The sequence below is a fragment of the Cupressus sempervirens genome, chromosome 2, assembly GCF_028749045.1.
Source record: "Cupressus sempervirens isolate cs-2001-9-10 chromosome 2, ASM2874904v1, whole genome shotgun sequence".
NCBI classification, from domain to species: Eukaryota; Viridiplantae; Streptophyta; class Pinopsida; order Cupressales; family Cupressaceae; genus Cupressus; species Cupressus sempervirens.
This window is the reverse complement of record NC_143119.1, coordinates 777,383,986-777,401,718: the sequence shown is the minus strand read 5'-3', so window position 1 is coordinate 777,401,718 and position 17,733 is coordinate 777,383,986. Positions and strand designations below refer to the sequence as shown.

The 17,733-nt window shown below is 35.7% G+C and overlaps 2 protein-coding genes across 5 annotated transcripts in view; both read right to left on the bottom strand.

Annotated features, from left to right (window-relative positions):
* The window catches only part of LOC149575779 (beta-amylase 2, chloroplastic-like), a 187,433-nt gene that overhangs the window by 95,699 nt on the left and 74,001 nt on the right, over positions 1–17,733 (bottom strand). For all 4 annotated transcript variants that reach the window (XR_016360233.1, XM_089815568.1, XM_089815567.1 and 1 more), the window contains exons 3-4: positions 9,554–9,631; positions 9,131–9,334 (exon numbers count right to left, since the gene is read on the bottom strand). Coding sequence is in view for 3 of the 4 variants with exons in the window: in XM_089815568.1 (XP_089671694.1) it covers positions 9,131–9,334; positions 9,554–9,631 (282 nt within the window). In the remaining variant the exon portion in view is untranslated. The remainder of the gene's footprint in view (positions 1–9,130; positions 9,335–9,553; positions 9,632–17,733) is intronic.
* On the bottom strand, positions 5,966–7,810 carry LOC149575780 (uncharacterized). The gene is made up of 3 exons (XM_089812327.1): positions 7,727–7,810; positions 7,224–7,535; positions 5,966–7,107 (listed from the first exon to the last, which is right to left on the bottom strand). Exons 1-3 carry the CDS (start codon positions 7,808–7,810, stop codon positions 6,379–6,381), a joined length of 1,125 nt encoding a protein of 374 aa, XP_089668453.1. The 3' UTR covers positions 5,966–6,378.

Below are 17,733 nucleotides of genomic sequence, written 5' to 3'. Positions count from 1 at the left end.
AGGAGAGTATGTTTATGGAAGATGTGTGTGATTTTGAGCCTTGTGAAGTCATGTTTTTGTAAGCTTGTCATTGGCATCTCCTTCATGGATGTTCTATCTTCATCCTTTGTCATGGGTTCATAGGTGTAACCAATTGTGAAAACCTTGGTTGGGTGTTTTTTGTGATGTTCACGTGTTTGTAGTTTGAGTTTGAATGTGACCCAGTTGATATTGGTTCTCCTAGCTCGGTGAGTGGCTTCTTTGAGGCCTAGGTTGGGAGGTGAGCTCTTCGTGGTATTGTTCATTGTATTTATAGGTTTTGGTGGATTCAAATGTAGGAGAAAGCTTGGTATGTGGATCCCTTGTTGGTGTCATTGTAAAGAAAGATAGAGTTGATGTTTTACTAGGTCTCATTATGTCACATTGTGTTTGGAGAGTTCTCCATTGGTGTTCACTTGTTGCATTGTTGCATTCTTGTAATGAAAGAAATGATTGTAGCTTCATTGCAATGTATTGGATTGACCAAAGATGTATATGCATATCAGTTGATAGGAAAGGGTAGTTTTATTATGTGAGGAAGTTGTAATGAAATGATGTGAAACTTCTATAAATACCTTCATTGGAATCCTTGATCTCAAGTTGAAATAAAAGATATGTTTGTTTGAATCTTTGATTTAAATCCTTTGCATAAATCCATTCCCTTTGCATCTTGTAATGATAGTGAAAGAATGAAAGATTGCTTCATTTAGTAGCTTTATGATATTGTATTGTAGAATCAAGTTTCAAATTTAAATGAGTTATATAGTTCGAGGAATAAACAACATTCCAATTTGTTACATTGTATAGTTTCAATACTATTTGATCCAATAGATTAAATGGATAAATTACTAGTTTAATAAGGTCCATATAAAACATTATGATTATAGCACTTAGGTAACAATACCTAGCCCAATTAAAAAATTCAATGCATTAACAAATTTAAATGAATATAGGAATAAACCCATTTGAAAGCAAAAAAGGAACTAGTATATTTTTCCTCCAAATTGAGAACTACAGGACTTTGGAATTTGTATAGGAGGAAAAATAAATTCCTCCCATACAAATCCCATACACAGTCAATTAAATATTGTTTTTCAAATAGACCACTTGCACACTCTATTATTAAATAATATAAGGAATTCATAAAAATAAAATAAATCAATTCAACTATAAGTTAAAAGGAGCTTCATTCAATGCAATATCAAACTCTAATTAATAAAACCAAAAAAAATAAGGCCAAGTGGGAAGGGGATGTGACCCACGCAGGGCCCAAATCCCCAACCCGTCATTACAACTCCTAAGCGCTGCCCACTCAAGTCCTAGCGCAGATCTGGTTTAATGGCATGTCAGGTGGGTATTTTGGTTAGACCAAGTAATATATCCATGAGGGGACCATTTGGTAGGCGTGGGTCCCCCCCAGCCCCCCCCCAACCCTTCCTACCTCTTCCTTAGCACATATTTGCCCTTGTTTAGCGCTGACTTCACCTCATAAAGCAGCCTGCACTTTGTACTGCGCTTTAAATCACCTAGGGAGGCGCCCATTCCCTTTGGGAAGCACCCACATGGGTTTTGAGGCCATTTGGCAAGTGGGCATGGATTGGGTAGGGTAGGAGGTAGGATAACGGGTAGGATTAGACTATAGTTGTTTGGATTTGTGAGGTTACTTAGGTTTAAATTATTTAGTAGTATAGTTGGTAGTAGTCATGGGTTATATTGGTAGTACATTTTAATACAAAGTATTGGTTAGGATAGGTTAGTATTATTAGGTGTTTTTTTTTAATGTTATTTAGGTTTGAGCAATGTGAGTAATTTGGAAAAAAGAAATTTAATAATCAATTTAAGTTTAGTAAGGGGAATTAGTTAGTGATTTATAGTTTATTGTTGCTAACATATGTTATAGGTATGTAGTTGGGTGAAGCATTTTGTTAGGAAGGGTTTCTTATTTATTATTATCTAGTTTAATCCTTTAGTGAAAGGTAATTCAGACATAGGCTTTTATCGTAATAGTAGTAAATTATTATTAGTCACAGTCTCACTCTTAGTTGATTTAGCCACTTAGTAGCTAGTGGTTAAAATTAAAGTAAATTGTTTTATAGATTTGATAGTGAATAAGGCATCCTAATGTAGTGAACTAATGAATTATTTATAGGACTTAAGTTTAATGTATATAGGCCTATGAATAGCCTAATTGAATTTTAGTAAACTATTAAAGCTAATCGTGTCTATATTAAATTAGGACTTCATATGTACTTTAACTTCACTTTATAACTGTCACCTTGAACGTTAATGCAAACTTGATACTGTAACCCTAAGCATTTGTAATCTAATCATGCAACCTCGAGGACTGAAACTTATAAACTTTGTCATACCATTATCTTTTGCAAGTCTTTCCATGTTAGTGTATTGACAACTTAGTATCGCCCTTAAAAAAAATTGGTGTGCTTTTGCCCTAATTTTGGGCATGACACATTATCATGAAATAACTGTCCAATTCCCTTACACAACTATTACACATCAAAAAATATAAAAATAAAGTATTACAAAATATAAAAGGTGAACTAACGATCAGACTAAATTTTACATTAATTTATAAATTAGATATGTTTCAAAAACAACTTATTACTATTATGCATTGCCCTATAGAAAATGGAAATATCATTTTAAATAAGTTTATAAGAATCTGCAAGTATCAAGGAAATTGTTGTTTCAACTTAAAATTTAGTAAGCTATTTTAAAAAAATGTTAATACTAGCACTTGCACCAAAAGTTGATGCAATGGTTGGGCCAATAGTAATATATACTCTATGATTTGTTGTAGAAGAAAAATAAGGAAAGTGAATTCTGAATCTTAGTAGGGTAGCTTGAAAACATTCATTTTGTAGTGACCATCCCGAGGGTGAATGGAATATTGAGACATGAAACCACCAAATTTAAAAGCAATTTGCAGTTAGGTATCCTCAATTTGCATACATGCCTACAACAACATTTTCAACCCTATTATCTTGTTGTAATCTTCCTTCCATTGCATTGTCATGGATATATGTACCCTACTCGAAAGCTATGATTCTGGCACAGGCAGGGAGGATGCTAGCAAAAGGTTTTTTGAAGTTGGTTTTGTTCTCACCAATTGCATTTTCTCATAAATTTCAAGAGCTTAATCAACAAATTTATTCTTGCTCATTCTACCAAACATCCCCTTTCAAACAATTCACATGCCTTATTTGTGCTTCCACATTAATAAGATATTATGTTTGTTTCTATTGTATTATAATCTTATAATAATGTTATTTCATGGTAACATTTATCTTAATATTATTTATTTTATCATTTACTAGAGGTGAAAGGTTTAGCCAATGAGGATATTGTAAATTGTATAATATTTCCCACTAAGTTAGAAAGGTTAAATATTAAACATGTCAATTGTTTTAAAATAATAAATATAAATACTAATTAAAATAGTAAAATGTTAAGACAAGTTCATGAATTAATTAATTGAATATTGTACTACTAATTATTGATCGAGGTATTTGATATTCATGATAGAATATATGTTATTTATTTATTAATTCTTCTAATAAAACATACATTCTAATATTTTAAAAAATCTATTAATTATTTCTTAATTTATAAATATAATAAATTTCTTGATAAAATGCCTCTTTATTTGAATTTCAAAAAAACATTTGTATAAGAGAATTTGGCATGAAACAAATTCAAAGACTCCTACATGCTTACCTACTTTTAACTTTCTTTTTAATATTTCTAACATATTACACAGGTGACTTAAATATTTTTTAATATTACCAATATTCCAATAAATTTTTAGAAGAGGTCCTCTAATACACCAACAAATATTAAAGAACATTACAAAATGCAGACCTGTTGAAATGTTTAGCTTTCAAGCATATTCTAGATGCTCTTTTGAAAGAGGATAATCTCAATTATGCCCGGCCAAACTATGCTATGTTTAATTTTGTGCACTAACCAGAGACTTGTTAAAGATTCAAGAAGTCCAAAAAAATCCTACAGCTTAATGCATCTTCAATGTTGTTCAACACAGGTTATAAATATACAAATTTCACAGTGGTTACCTGACTTTTGCAAGCTCTATAGCTATGTCTGTGTTAATCTTTGGCTTAGGAGCTGATCTATTAAAGCCCAAATAATCCACACATATTTGTCAAAACAAATTACAAATTCTCAACTTTTTTCACCAAAACTGCTCGGTTTCCGACATTGAAGGGCAACCGGTTAAGATTCTATTGCCATTTTATACGCTAAATTGCCTGCCGATAATACTGACAAACAAAACGGGCTACCTACCAGTCTAACACGGCTTAGTTCTTAATTATTAAATCTCTGTCAGGTACAACACCTACTGGCCGTCATATGGTGACAGGCAGGCCATCTGATCACATTTTAAAGCCCTGTAGATTTCATCATTGAGGTCGCGAGTTTGACAATTCCTTTCAAAAGGACATCTAATTTTGGCCTAATGTGCAACTTTATTCCCCCGCTCTTGCCACCGTTGTTTTCCAATCGGAACGTTGTTTTTGCCAGCGTGAGACAGGAGGATTCCAGCGAGAAGTCTTTCCCATATAAAATAGCCTATCGGCTAACTAAATCCACATGAAATATATATATATATATATATATATATATATATATATATATATATATATATATATATATATATATATATATATATATATATTCATTATACAAAATCCACTTCCAATAAATCTAATAAAATAGTACTTGCCATCCACATACTCATTTTTTTAATAGCCAGAAATTATATTTCATTTCACTGAATAATTTTTAAAATTTAAATTTCTTCCTAATAAATTTTTTAAGATTCTTTCCATTTGCATTAAGTGTGTTAAATGGAGTGTATTAAATTTTCACTTTTGGATAGTCTTCCAAAAAATTTTAAAAACATGTTTCTTTAGAAGAGGGTAAATCTTATATTTATATGCCTATATTAGTTCATTTATTAGCTATCGAAATCGGAAAGCATCTCATTAGTTGGTAGAGGATGCTCACACATTTATTAAATACAATTACTTTTTTCAATTTACCAATTTGAGAACTTTTATGTATATTTAAATAATAGAATTACTTGATTTTTTAATTGGTTGATATAGGTATGAGCAATGGCACAAATTAAATAATTTACTTTTACTTCACGCAAATCAATTAAATATTCTAACTTGAAGAACTTTTAATGTCCATAAGGTGGCAACAAAACCAGCTATAATTTCAAGAATAGAATATCAATAACCATCCCCCGCTGGCAACTGTTTATTGTCCCTTAACTGATATAATTAAACCTGCCTTTTTTCTTTTCTTTCTATCTCCTGATCTGGATCAAAATGGGCTCTCCAAACAATTCGACAAAAATGGCGACGTAAAATTATGCAGAAAGAAATGAATTTTTTGATGTAAACATGGGCGTAAAATTGAAGAAAGTGGAAGTCGATTTTCTGATGGATTGCAGCAGATGAAGACAGCGACAGCTGCCTGAAAATACAGATTTGTTGGTAAACAGATTTATCACTATGATAGTTACTTCTGAAACAAACCCTGTTCGCCCTGTGAACAGTGACAATTGTGCCAACAGCTGGAGAGATTGAAACTGATCATTACCAGATTACAATCTTCCTTTGCGTTTGAGAGGGGCAGCTCCCTCGTAAGATAAATTTTTTATTTTTTAAATAAAGACGATTACAACTTAGAATATAGAAAGGAAACTATTGATGACAAATGCACCACACGACTTCAATGTTTCCATAAAATTGATGTAGACTGCTAATGAAAACAAACAAGAACTACGCTTGAGAGCTATCATCAACACAATGCTAATTCAGTGATTCGTGAATATTTACACCATACCATGAAAATACACATACTGATGAATCAACACTTTAACAATTCAAATTCAATAGAAAAGAGAACGCAAAATGTACTTTCTTTTATTTCTTAACACCAAGAACATAAGAAATGACTGATTACAAGGACAGCAATTGTACACAATTTCCAAAAATTGCCTTGTTATCAAAACATAAGTGTTCCCTCTCTCCAAGTCCAAAAAGACCCTTATTACAATGAGATTTGACAATTTATAGCCATTCTAGCTTAACTAACTTTTCAGGTTCGTAACCACTCAAAAAGTTAGAATTTGGAATTTGGCATGCATTTGAAAACCAAATCCCACTCTAACTCATGCAAATTTCAACTTCTAAAGATTAACCTTAACCAAAAGAGAGCTAAGGTCCTAACTTATGAGATACAAGAAATGCCATAAGTCATTTTTACAACAAGATAATTTGAAAACCATGAACTTAGAGTAGAACAACATCATTGATCTTGTTGATGCTGATTTTTATCACTATATGCCTTTCTTTTGATAATCCTTTGAAAGTCTTCTCGAAAGTAGCCATTGCCATTATCATTGTCATCACCAGCATCATCTTTATTAGCCTCACTTGCAGCCGCACCATTTTCTTTATTAACATTATCATCTTCATCAACAACACCCCTTGCCTCATCATTCTCTTCCTCAACAAAATTATCCTCCTTCCATGATTTCACACCCATTTTAAAAGAGGCCGGCTTATTTGTTTTGAAAAGGCCACCAGAATCCATTTTCATGTACTTATGAGAACATGAATTGCAAAGGAATGCAGACTTCCTTTTTGTTCTTTGATTTAAACTATGCCCATGATTATATTGTACATCCACTGCGAAAGAGGGTTTATCATCTTTAAATGCACCATTTGACTCCGTCTTGGTGTCCCTTTGAGAATGTCCATAGTTCATGGATGAATTGCCATGGAAAGGGGACTTCCCATTTGCTCTTTGATTTTTCTGACACCTTGTTCTATCAAATATCTTCACCATAAAACATAAGTTTGAAATGTACTTGAACACAAGGAAATTTCCCTCCTGCACCTCATGATAATTAACAAACTCTTGCCAGCCCTGCCGAAACTCCAATTTATTTATGGAATGCCATAATTGTACATCGCATTTCTGCCCATCTGGGCCTTGCAAGACCATATGTTCTTCTGGCTCATTTATGCAGAACTATGAAATATAAGAGTGAGGAATGCAGAGTTACATTCTTGCAAACATTACTAACTCCACAAACATTCTTGCAAACATTACTAGCTCCAAAAATGATCTTGTAGGCATTGCCCAACCATGTAAACAGACCAAGAGCCCCCATCAGATGGCATGGGCGGCACTGTTATGCCAGTTTTGGGGATACTATACATTCCTTTTAATGTGTCTGAGAATACAATCCTGCAGTTTCCAGCATTTATGGCATCACAAAATTGCCAAAAATCTTCCTGCCATGGCAAAGCTGCCCTTCCACTGGCAGCCTTAGCATCTTTATCCATCCTTTCCCAGAAGTAAACAGCATCCCCATGCTTGCCTCTTTTGATAACCTCTGTCAATTCTTTTTCCGCAGATACAGAAAGGGACACCTTTTGTCCGACTGCCCTCCAAGACTGAAAGCCAATCCAAGAGGTCTTGTGAATCCAGTCAACTCTATTAGCAATGGCAAAAAGGGCACCATATTCTTAGAGGGCAGCTCGATAGTATGCATCATTGAGAAGAGGAAGTCGAGTTGGTGCATCAACATCATCAGCTCCTAGCCGTTGACCTTTAGTGCTCAAACCTATTCCTCTATAAAGTGCACAATGATGTAGAAAAGGCCAAGCGCCTTGTCCATGATAAGGTTCATAAATGCATAATGGTTTCCCAGTTCTTTCCAGCTCACCATCATCTCTTTCAACTTTATACCGGTAGTTATTTGGAAATTTGAAGTTCAGGTTCAAAAGTTCAAGATTAGGATTAGGTCAAAATGTTTGAGTACGTAGAGAGAGAGAGAGAGAGAGAGAGAGAGTGTGTTTAGTACAGGGAGAGAGAAGGTTTTAGTATGTGGAGAGAGGTAGTATGTGCAGAGAGGTAGTACGTGGACAGAGAAGATTTTTAGTATAGGTGGGAATTAACCTTTTTCTCTCGGAAAATAATTTAACTAACTCTCCCAATAAAATATCTGGGTAACAAGATTTCAAGAAAATCATTCGGAAAGTGGATTTTAAGAAGTTGAAGAAAGATAGTTACAGATCGATTATCAAATTGATCACTTTACACTGGTATTCAAGGCTATGGGTCCCATTGATCATGTCTTCTGTTTTCAAGTTCCATGAAAACAAATAATCCAATACCGCGCGTGCTAATGACTATAGCAAAAAGCAGAATAATCTTGGCGATTTATTTTCAGTAGCGTGAGACAATTCCAGTAGGCAGTGCCCACATAAGAAAAGCCTATCGGCTAACCAGTTTGAGCATACATTAATCTCTGACACTACAATGAGTTTTGCTTAAAAAATGAAGAAAATTCAAAACAATATCCAGATGCATGCAACAAACATTGTTGCAGGGTGATTTTAACATAAGCATTCTATGAATAGTGTTTGAGAAATGAGTCACATACAAGTTATAAAAGGACCAGTCACAAACTGGGCTGATAGTTTAGTAGCAGAGCATCCCAGCAGCAAAAGGGAGGTCATAGGCTTGAGTTCTAGCTGTTCCATGAAAATTTAAACATGTTACCAGAGCTATGTTAGGAGCCCCAAGTGCCTGTAGTGTGGCTCAAGAGGGGTGTTGAAGAAATAAATCACACACAAACCATAAAAGGACCAATCACAGAGGGCTAAGTGTTCAATAGTGGAGTGCCTCAATAGCAGATAGGAAGTCCTAGGTTTGACCCCTAAATGATCCATAAAATATTGTAAAAATAGGACGGTCTTTCTAAAGGAAACAAAATTTTAGGCACTTGAACCTAGTGCAATAATTTTCTACAGTAGGAATTGAATAGAAGAAGTGTCACTGCCTTTAAATTTAAATCTTAGAAGATTCAAAACCATTTAACCCTAGCATCCTTTGTTGCCTATACTAGAATTGTGCAGCCTATTTGTTAATAGGTAATAACTAAATTATTAAGCTTGACGAAAGTTCTATTGAGGATTTTGAAGGTAATAACATTATTGAAAACATGATTATGCATCCCAACTGAATTTATGGAAGGATGGCTTACCTGCAGTTTAAGCTTTGCTTCTTGTACGATATCGAAAAGCTCTCTGTAGCCAGACCAAACATACTTCTGTGGAATTCGTCCTTCGACAATACCCCACCAACAACTGACCATTATACCATCTACATTTATAGATCTCAATGTTCTCAAATCTTTGCGCAAACATTCTGGATCAACCAACTGGCAACGATCGTTGATTATTCCCAGCTACCATTATAACAGTTGCAAAAAAAGAAGCATTAGTTGCTTTACTAACACATCTCACAGTGAAATAGTTCAGTGATCTGAAGAGCTTTGAGTGTGATGCTTCAAGAACATTTATTGATCCATCCCATTTTTGAAAACCCAACAAATGTCAACTTGAACCAGATTTTACATATAAAGGAGCTAACTTGATGTTAAAAGAAAAAGGATGTCAAGGCTTACAGGGAGCATCACATAAACCGGAACAAATGCTGTCCCGGCAAAATCTCTTTCTGGCTCCTTTGGAAGAAATTCTTGCACCTGTAGCCCTTGCCATAATTGGATTCAAATAAGAAAGTGTTCTTTAGATGACAAAATATATCTATTCCAGCAACAGCTTCTTCTTGAATAAAAAGGTATTTTATAGAAAATTTGAATGTCAATTGGACCATGTGTTCTATGCTTCTTGCAATAGTTAATTGTTATAGATTTAACAAATCATTAAGAGGCTTAATGTTATAAATGAAAACAAATTTCTACTCCATAAATTTGCACAGTACAATTATCATTAGAAGAAACAATGAGTTAAGTTGTTTGTCAAATGCTTTGAGCACTCTTGCTTACAGGAAATAATCTCAAATAGAAATATTTTTTTAATCAGACCTCATATGCTACCTAACGAAATGGTCTTGAACTTTTGCATAGTGTGATTAAGAGAACATTCCCACTCTCTTGATAAAACAGACATAGGAAGACATTACCAGGTGATATTTCACAATAGTATATTACTATATTCTTTCTTTTCCCAAATCTTCAAAAACCATATATGCAGTAAAAAGCACTATAGCAACATTTAGAAACTATTCACTTTAGGAATGCTCCATTAAGAGGGACATCTCTTCAGTTTCATGTTTTGGCACTTTATTACATCAAAGTTTTCAGAGTTGATCAATAGAATGGATTTGTCAAATACATTAGAAGCAGCTAAGTAGGGATCAAAAAGTAGATTATTTTTGGCATTGATGGGAATAATTCCCAATGTGTAATCAAGCTGAATATTCCACCCTTGATTCACTAATGTGAATCATTTTCTTTCCTAGTGTTACTTGATTGCATAATGCTCTTCCTAATGCAGAAATAATGATAAGCAGTCTCTACTCTTGAGTCTTAAATTTCTATTGAAGGATGGAAATGCAAACAAAACAGATGATAAGAGTGAGAAAATCAGTGACTTGACCTAGAGAAGTCCAAATTGGGAAAATTGCCAAGAGCATAAGGTGTTGTTCCCCTCAAGCATCTCAAGAGCTGCTAAAATGGTTTTGTAATAACCACCCCTTAATACGTTTTTGCCACTTCGACAATAAGTTCTAAACCAACACACCATAATAAGAACCATGCTATCTCAAAATAATCAAACTTAATGATATATGCACTTTGAGGTTTCATTTTAATAACTTCATTTACATGAAATCGACAAGTATATTACGAGACATCAATGAGTACTTTGAATTGATAGGCTAAATTGATGGGTACAGGTCTGGAAACCACAATGTAGACTGTTATATGAAGCATGACAGATCTGTTACAGCAGAGAATACTGTCACTGGACAACTGTTAACATACAGAAGGTCATATCAGCAATATAAACTCATGAAATACCACCTCCTTTCAGCTTAGCGCACCTTTCCAAGTAGCACATCACCTTCCTCCAAGCCCAGCTACCCACACCCAACTGTCAACAAAGTTTGCAAGGATTGAATTGATTTCAAGTTTCAGAGTTGTACACTCCGAGATATTGCGGCAATGCAGGGTAAACAGCACGAAGCAATGTCTATACAACTCCAAACTGGCATCCAACTTAGTTAAAAAGATTCATGATGGATTAACACTGAAACCGGTGACCTAAACAACCTTCAAAAAGATACCAACAAATCTGCAATTGATCCAGGTGGATTTTACCATTAAAAATTCAAAAGTTCCCAATGCTTCCAAAAATAGCATCAAATCAAAGTGCTCGCCAAAATGAATCCAACACAACTTGAATGGAGTTAATTGGAGTTTGTTTGCTCAAGTTACAACCAGTCAATGTTTGAGGAAAAAAAGGTTGACTGGTCAAAGGTTGACCAAATCCAGTTGACTTTGCAATTTGGTTCAAAATGTGGTGAGGGGACTTGAATTCCCAACCTACCCACTCCAACACCTTTTACCTTACCACTACGCCGCATGCATGTTTGAGTGCTCAAATGGTGCTAATGGTATTTAATCACATCTCCCGCCATTTATAACTCAAAAACAAAGTAACGGAGCTGGAATGGGAATGGAACTCATGACCTCCACTCCAACTCTAAGTCTTGGCACCTTTCTCAATATCCAACATCCCACCAGCAATACTTGGTAATGACTATGCACAATAATCTATATAACCAAACACTAGCGGACATGTTAAGAGGAAAAGGTGGGCCAACGGTTTGAACCATCAACCTACCTTCCCCAAATTTTAATGCATACCAACAAGCCAACGGGATTTTCGGAGTGGATCCATTAATGGACAAAATCGACAACAATGTTGTTTAATAATTAACCACAAAATATTCTAATGTTATTTTTGTGGGATTTTTAAGATGTGTGTTATTTTGAGGAGATTTATTGTTAAATATGGGAGATTGTTAAATCATATGGTTATCTACCATAACGAGTACATTTGTTGTTATAAAAGGGGTGAAAATGGGGAAGAGAAATAGTGGATTTTGGAGAGAAAATGATTGGACTGTTCTTCCAGGCTATTGAAGATTGGGATCTTGCTTAGGAGAGAACTTGAAGCTCATTACATCCAAATATTGTGAGATTGGTGTCAGATTATTGTAATCATGCTTGAGGACTGAACAAAGGATCGGTCTCTCTACTTGGAGAACCCAAAGACATAGTCCGTTCGGACGAACTCCATATCAATCTCTGTGTTATTATTTGTGTTCTCTTCTCTCCTGTTCTTGTAATTCCAGTTTTGCATTCTTTAAAACTTAATTTACATTTATGTTTTTAAAAATTATGTCTGTAATGTTTGGTTAAATTAGTTTTGTAAACAAACTTTAAATTGTATTAGCATTCAAATGCAATCATCATAGATCCATCTTAATCAGATAAGTTTGGTATCAGAGCCCTGTATGACCAGTTTTTGCAGATTTGAATGGTAATAATATCCAGGATCCAGCAAGGTGAGGGAAAGCTTGAGGAATACAATCCTAAGATTGGGAAATAAATAACTAATCTCCCGTCACAAATGGAAGACACAGGTGGTGACAAGTTTTCGAAGACAAGACTATCCAGAAGACTCTTCAGAATTTGTAGACAATGGTAGAAGTTTTGGTACAAGAAAGAAAAAGAAAATATGCGAATACGTGCAGCTCATGAGGGCAAAGAGAAAAGATCAAAAGGTGATTGCGAGCCTTTAAAAACATCCCCAACTCCATCCTTTCCCTCTTCATCCTCTCCTTATTCTACTCATTCTGAGTCTTCTAATCCTTTTAAGGGTGGACATAAGCCTAGAATAAAATTAGATGTAAAGTTTGATCTACCAAAGTATTGTTGGGAATTAAGTGCTGAAAAGTTAGATGATTGATTTCAACAAGTTGAAGTCTATTGTAGAGTTCAAAACCTCTTAGATGATGTTGATAGGATCCTGTAAACTACTCTTCGGTTAGAAGGTACAATTCTAACTTGGTGGGAGAGTAGATCTCAAGATGAAAATTCTCACCATGGTAGAATCAATTTAACGTGGTCAGAGTTTTTTAGTTCTCTTAAGAACAAATCTATCCCTTAGGACATATGCAACAGTTAATAATGAACTGGCAACATTTTAGGCAAGGGAAAGGTCAGTCTGTCCAAGAGTACACCCATGAATTCCGAAAAAAGTCTATTGCATTAAATGTTCCATTGTACACCCAAGATAGATCACTCAAGTACATAGGTGGTCTTCATTCTTATCTGATGCATTCCATTTTGGTCTTGAATCCTAGTAACCTAGATGAAGTATGTGTTCAAGCCACACATTTTGAGTCAAGAGGCAAGGGTTCTTTCATTGACAAGTTTGATGAGAAGCCATCTAAGTCTGAAAATAAATCTAAGGGGAAAGAAAAGGAGAAAACGATTGCTATAGGAAAAATGAAGATAGTAAACCTATATGTTCTTACTATAAGAAAGAGGGACATGATGTCTCTAGATGCTGGAAATTGCATCTAGAGTTAAGGCCGAAGCAATATGGAGGAAATAAAGGTAAACAAAAGACTATTGCTGTAATACAACAAGATCTTGGATCTAGATCTGACTCCAAGGACCGGGATCCAAGGTAAAGTGGAAGGTAAAACTCTCTCGTTAGATGCTATGATTTCTAATGCAAGTTCAAGCAAGTCAAACTCTCTTCCTAATGTGGATAAGAAAAGAAATAAAGTTTTTCACATTTGAGTGGTAACTAAACACACTAAGGTTGATACTCTTTTTGACATTGGTTCACAAGTTAATTTGATATCTAAAGAAGTGATAAAGAAATTGAATCTAGCCACCACACCTCATCCCAAGCCCTATCCGCTTGGATGGGTATGTAATGATGCTCAATTGTAGGTGACAAAATAGGGCAAACTTCGTTTTGCCATAACTGCTAATTTTATTGATGAGGTGGAAGTAGATGTTGTACCTTTGGATATTTGTGGCCTCATGTTAGGAAGTCCATATCTTTTTTTATAAGAAAGCAATCTTTTACAGGGGGGAGAATAAGAATCATTTATTCAAAGATGGTAAAGAGTACATAGTTAGATCGCATAAAATCAAAACTAGTCTTGCATTAGTGAATGCTGGTCAAATGAAAAGATTAGTTAATGAAAGTAAAAACTTTGTACTCATGATTGTAAAAGCTACGGATGATGATAAATCCAAGGCATTCAAGCGATGTGATCCAAAACATAAATCTGAATTAGTCAAAGTTGTTTCTGCTTATTGTTGTGAGGTTTTCACACATCGCCCCAAAATCTTGGGGACCCCCTTTTTAATCGCCTTTAGGGCCAGTGGAGAAGGTTAGATGTATTTTTCACCCGGTTTCAACTTGATTTTCCAGAGCTATCAGTTCTATCCTTAGGCCGAATAAGTTCAAAATTGATTTCAACTTGGCAGGATAAGATTGTGAATTTTGTACTTAGACGATTTCTTTTGAAAATTTGGATTTAATTGTAAATTTGAATGATTTTCAAATAAGGAAATTTTTCGTTAGACTTAGGTTCTTGGAAAACCTTATTTTTTTTGGTGAAATAGAATTTAATTTTGTAAGATGAAGTTAAATTGCAAAATCGATTTTTACTCTAGAGGCAATTTTATTTTTTGTCATAAAATTTTAATTATTTAGCAAAATCGATTTAGAGGAAAATTGCAAAAATTGGCTTTAATAGATTAAATTTGCCTTGAAAGCTTTTGGTATTTAATGAAATTGGTAAATTAATATTAAGAAATGGCTTTTGGTTAGCCAAAATTCAACTTCAAGGATGTATTAATTAGCAAAGCCTCATTAAATAGAAATTTTTAGCATCCCCAAGGCACCATTCAATTTCGTTTTGCAGTTTGTGGTTAATTAGTAAATTAAAAGTGCAGTTTTCATTTTAGAAAATTAAAATTTTGGCAAAGTATTTAAAGTGGGCCACTAACTTAGCTTTAATTTTGGTTTTTTTTTTTTTCTATAGGACCAAGTCGGCCAGCCTGGGAGGAAGGTGAAAACTGCTATAAAGGGAGTCCCCTCCCATTTCATTTTCATCAATTCATTTGCTCCTCATGCTTGGGCGAATTTGAAGCAAGGGCAGATTTCCAGACTTGGGCGAAATTGGTGGAAGGCAATTTTTTGGCGATTTTTGGGCAATTTCTCCATTGCCATTGTTAGGCGGTTTGTCTAAGGGCCAGATTTTTTGCGTTTTTGGAGATTTTTGCTCCACTTTGTGGGCTGCGATTTGTGCCCTAGGTGGCAGATTTTACAGATTTTGCTCCTTTGCTTGGGCGAATTTTGTGGAAGGGTAGATTTTTTTTCATGCTTAGCCGAATTTTGTGGGAGCCGAATTTTGTGGGAGCCGAAATTTGTGGAAGACAAAATTTTGATTTTCTAGAGGGGCTGCAATTTTTATATCAGATTTGGGCAATTTTGTTGGGAGAAGAGATACATATGAAAGTTTGATTTTTGCATAGAAGGCAAGTGTTGGATAAGCTTAGAGGCTTTGTTTTCTAATTTGCAAAGGGATTTGTAATTCTTTGATGTCATATCCCGGGTTCCGAAAAGTTGCTGTAAGATTATTAGTTAAGGTGAAAGTCATCATCTAGAGTTGCAAGGAGTGCTTAAGCTGACATCCATTCTTTCGCTCTTTTCTAAGAATTGCACTACTTGGTTCTTCTTGCCTTTTGGTCCACCACTCTACCATCCCGTAATAGGGCGATGAGCATGGAGGATGATAGTGCAAGTAAGAATCCCAAGCGGGCAAACGCTAAGAAAGACAAAGAGGATATGACGCCCAAAACTTCCTTCTTCTCGAAAATGAAGAAAATAACCGATACTAATATCGCTAGAGTAGACATGATACGGATGAGGGACAGACTAAAGGAAGGACAATCCCCCTTGGCAAAGAGGATATACAAGAGCGGAATTGTACATGCAACAGCTTTTCCTCCTACTTTGCCTTGTCCGGAATTGATTATGGAGTGTGCATCCAGATTTGATCTAGACAGTAAATCCATCATTTTTGGCGAAGGGAAGAGAGTGTTGGCCAACATTGGCGAACAAGCAATTGAAGAGACATTTAATATTCCTTAGAGCAAGGGCATGACAGTTGTAATGGTGGATCAGGCGGCCAAATCATTTCAAGGTAACCAAGAGGCCTACTTCTCACATCTAAAGCGGAATTAGATACACGAAGGAAGGAAAGGAGTTAACAAATCAACAAGGCTTACAATGGCAGATTTCAAGCCGGAATATGGCGATCTCATTGTTCTTCTCAGCCGGATCATGGGCCTAGCTCAAGCTATGCAATTCGAAAACTGGATGTACTTCTTCATTGATGAAATTGAAAAGGGAAAAGGAAAATTTGATTGGGCTAGGATCATAAGTGAAAATTTAGAGTTGCAACTTAGAACAGTTCAAAATCAAAGGCAATTCTACATGGGATCCTATCTGTTTTACTAAATTGCTAGATTGTATGAGAGTCCGGGACTTAGGGCCTTAGGAGAGATTGGTAATGGGCCGGGGCAATATTTGGTGCATGAATGCTATCCGCAGCTTCATTTGCACAATAACAAGGATTACAAGATGTTTTGCGATGCATTCGCCATGAAGACAGTAAGGGTATTACAAGGGGCGCCTGCTAAGAGACTTTCATCGGAAGCAGAAGCAAGGATTAAGAAGTTTGGGAGTTGGTTCATCCAATTCCCGCAATTCACATACATTAGAGTGGCAGGAAGTACAGTTTGTCCCAAGAGGCTTCCAAGATACCCGCCCGACAAGGTAGTTTTGATGGAATTGGCTAGGCAGCTTAAGCACTATGATAGAGTAATGAGGAATGAGGGGAAAACAGGCGTTTCCTTCCCAATTATAATTGGCAATGATAGTTGCCCAAATCGGGCCACCTTTGAGGCTGCGGAAAAGGAATTGGAGTGGTATCATCTAGGATGGTACAAAGCAAGGCAAGGATTCGACCCTGTTGGTCTTATCAAGGCATCTCATGGAAGCGAATTTAAGCATGTTCCCACTATAGAGGACTTTTGGGCCAATGCAAAGGATGATTTTCACGTGAGAAAGCTAGCTTTCTCGAGATTGTCGGTGAACATGATGAGAGATATCAGATGGAGAGGCCTTGATATTCCCGATCAATTGGAGGATGATTGTAGTGTGTTGAGAGAAGACTATGAGACAGTAGTTGGAACAGAGTCGAATCCAGTGGATTGGGACGATCATCAGGATCCTTCCTTGGAGGCAGTCACAAGGACAGTAGATTTGCATACCGAGTCGTGGTATAATGCCAAGTTGAGAAAGCTACAAAGACAAAAGGTTCTCCTTACTTATGAGATGATGAAACCGAAGGAAGGTCTAGTAGAATCAATCGGACAGAAGGGTGAAGGAAGTGGCCGGCAATCGGAGACAGTTAGAAATAGCAAGAAGAGGGCTTTGGAGGTAGAGAAAAGCCAAGAACGTTCAGAACCTCCAGCCAAGAGACAGCGGGCAGCGCCGTCAAGGGAGAGTATAACTAAGGCTAGAGGCCAAGAGGTCAATTCGAGTGATAAAGGGGCCGCAGTGGAGGTGAGCTCTGATTCGGAATCAAGTGGCTACAGTGAAAGTACGGAGTACTCCCCTCTCTCGGAGAACCAGCAAGGAAATATGGCAGAAACTAGTAGAGAAGAAGATGGGCCGA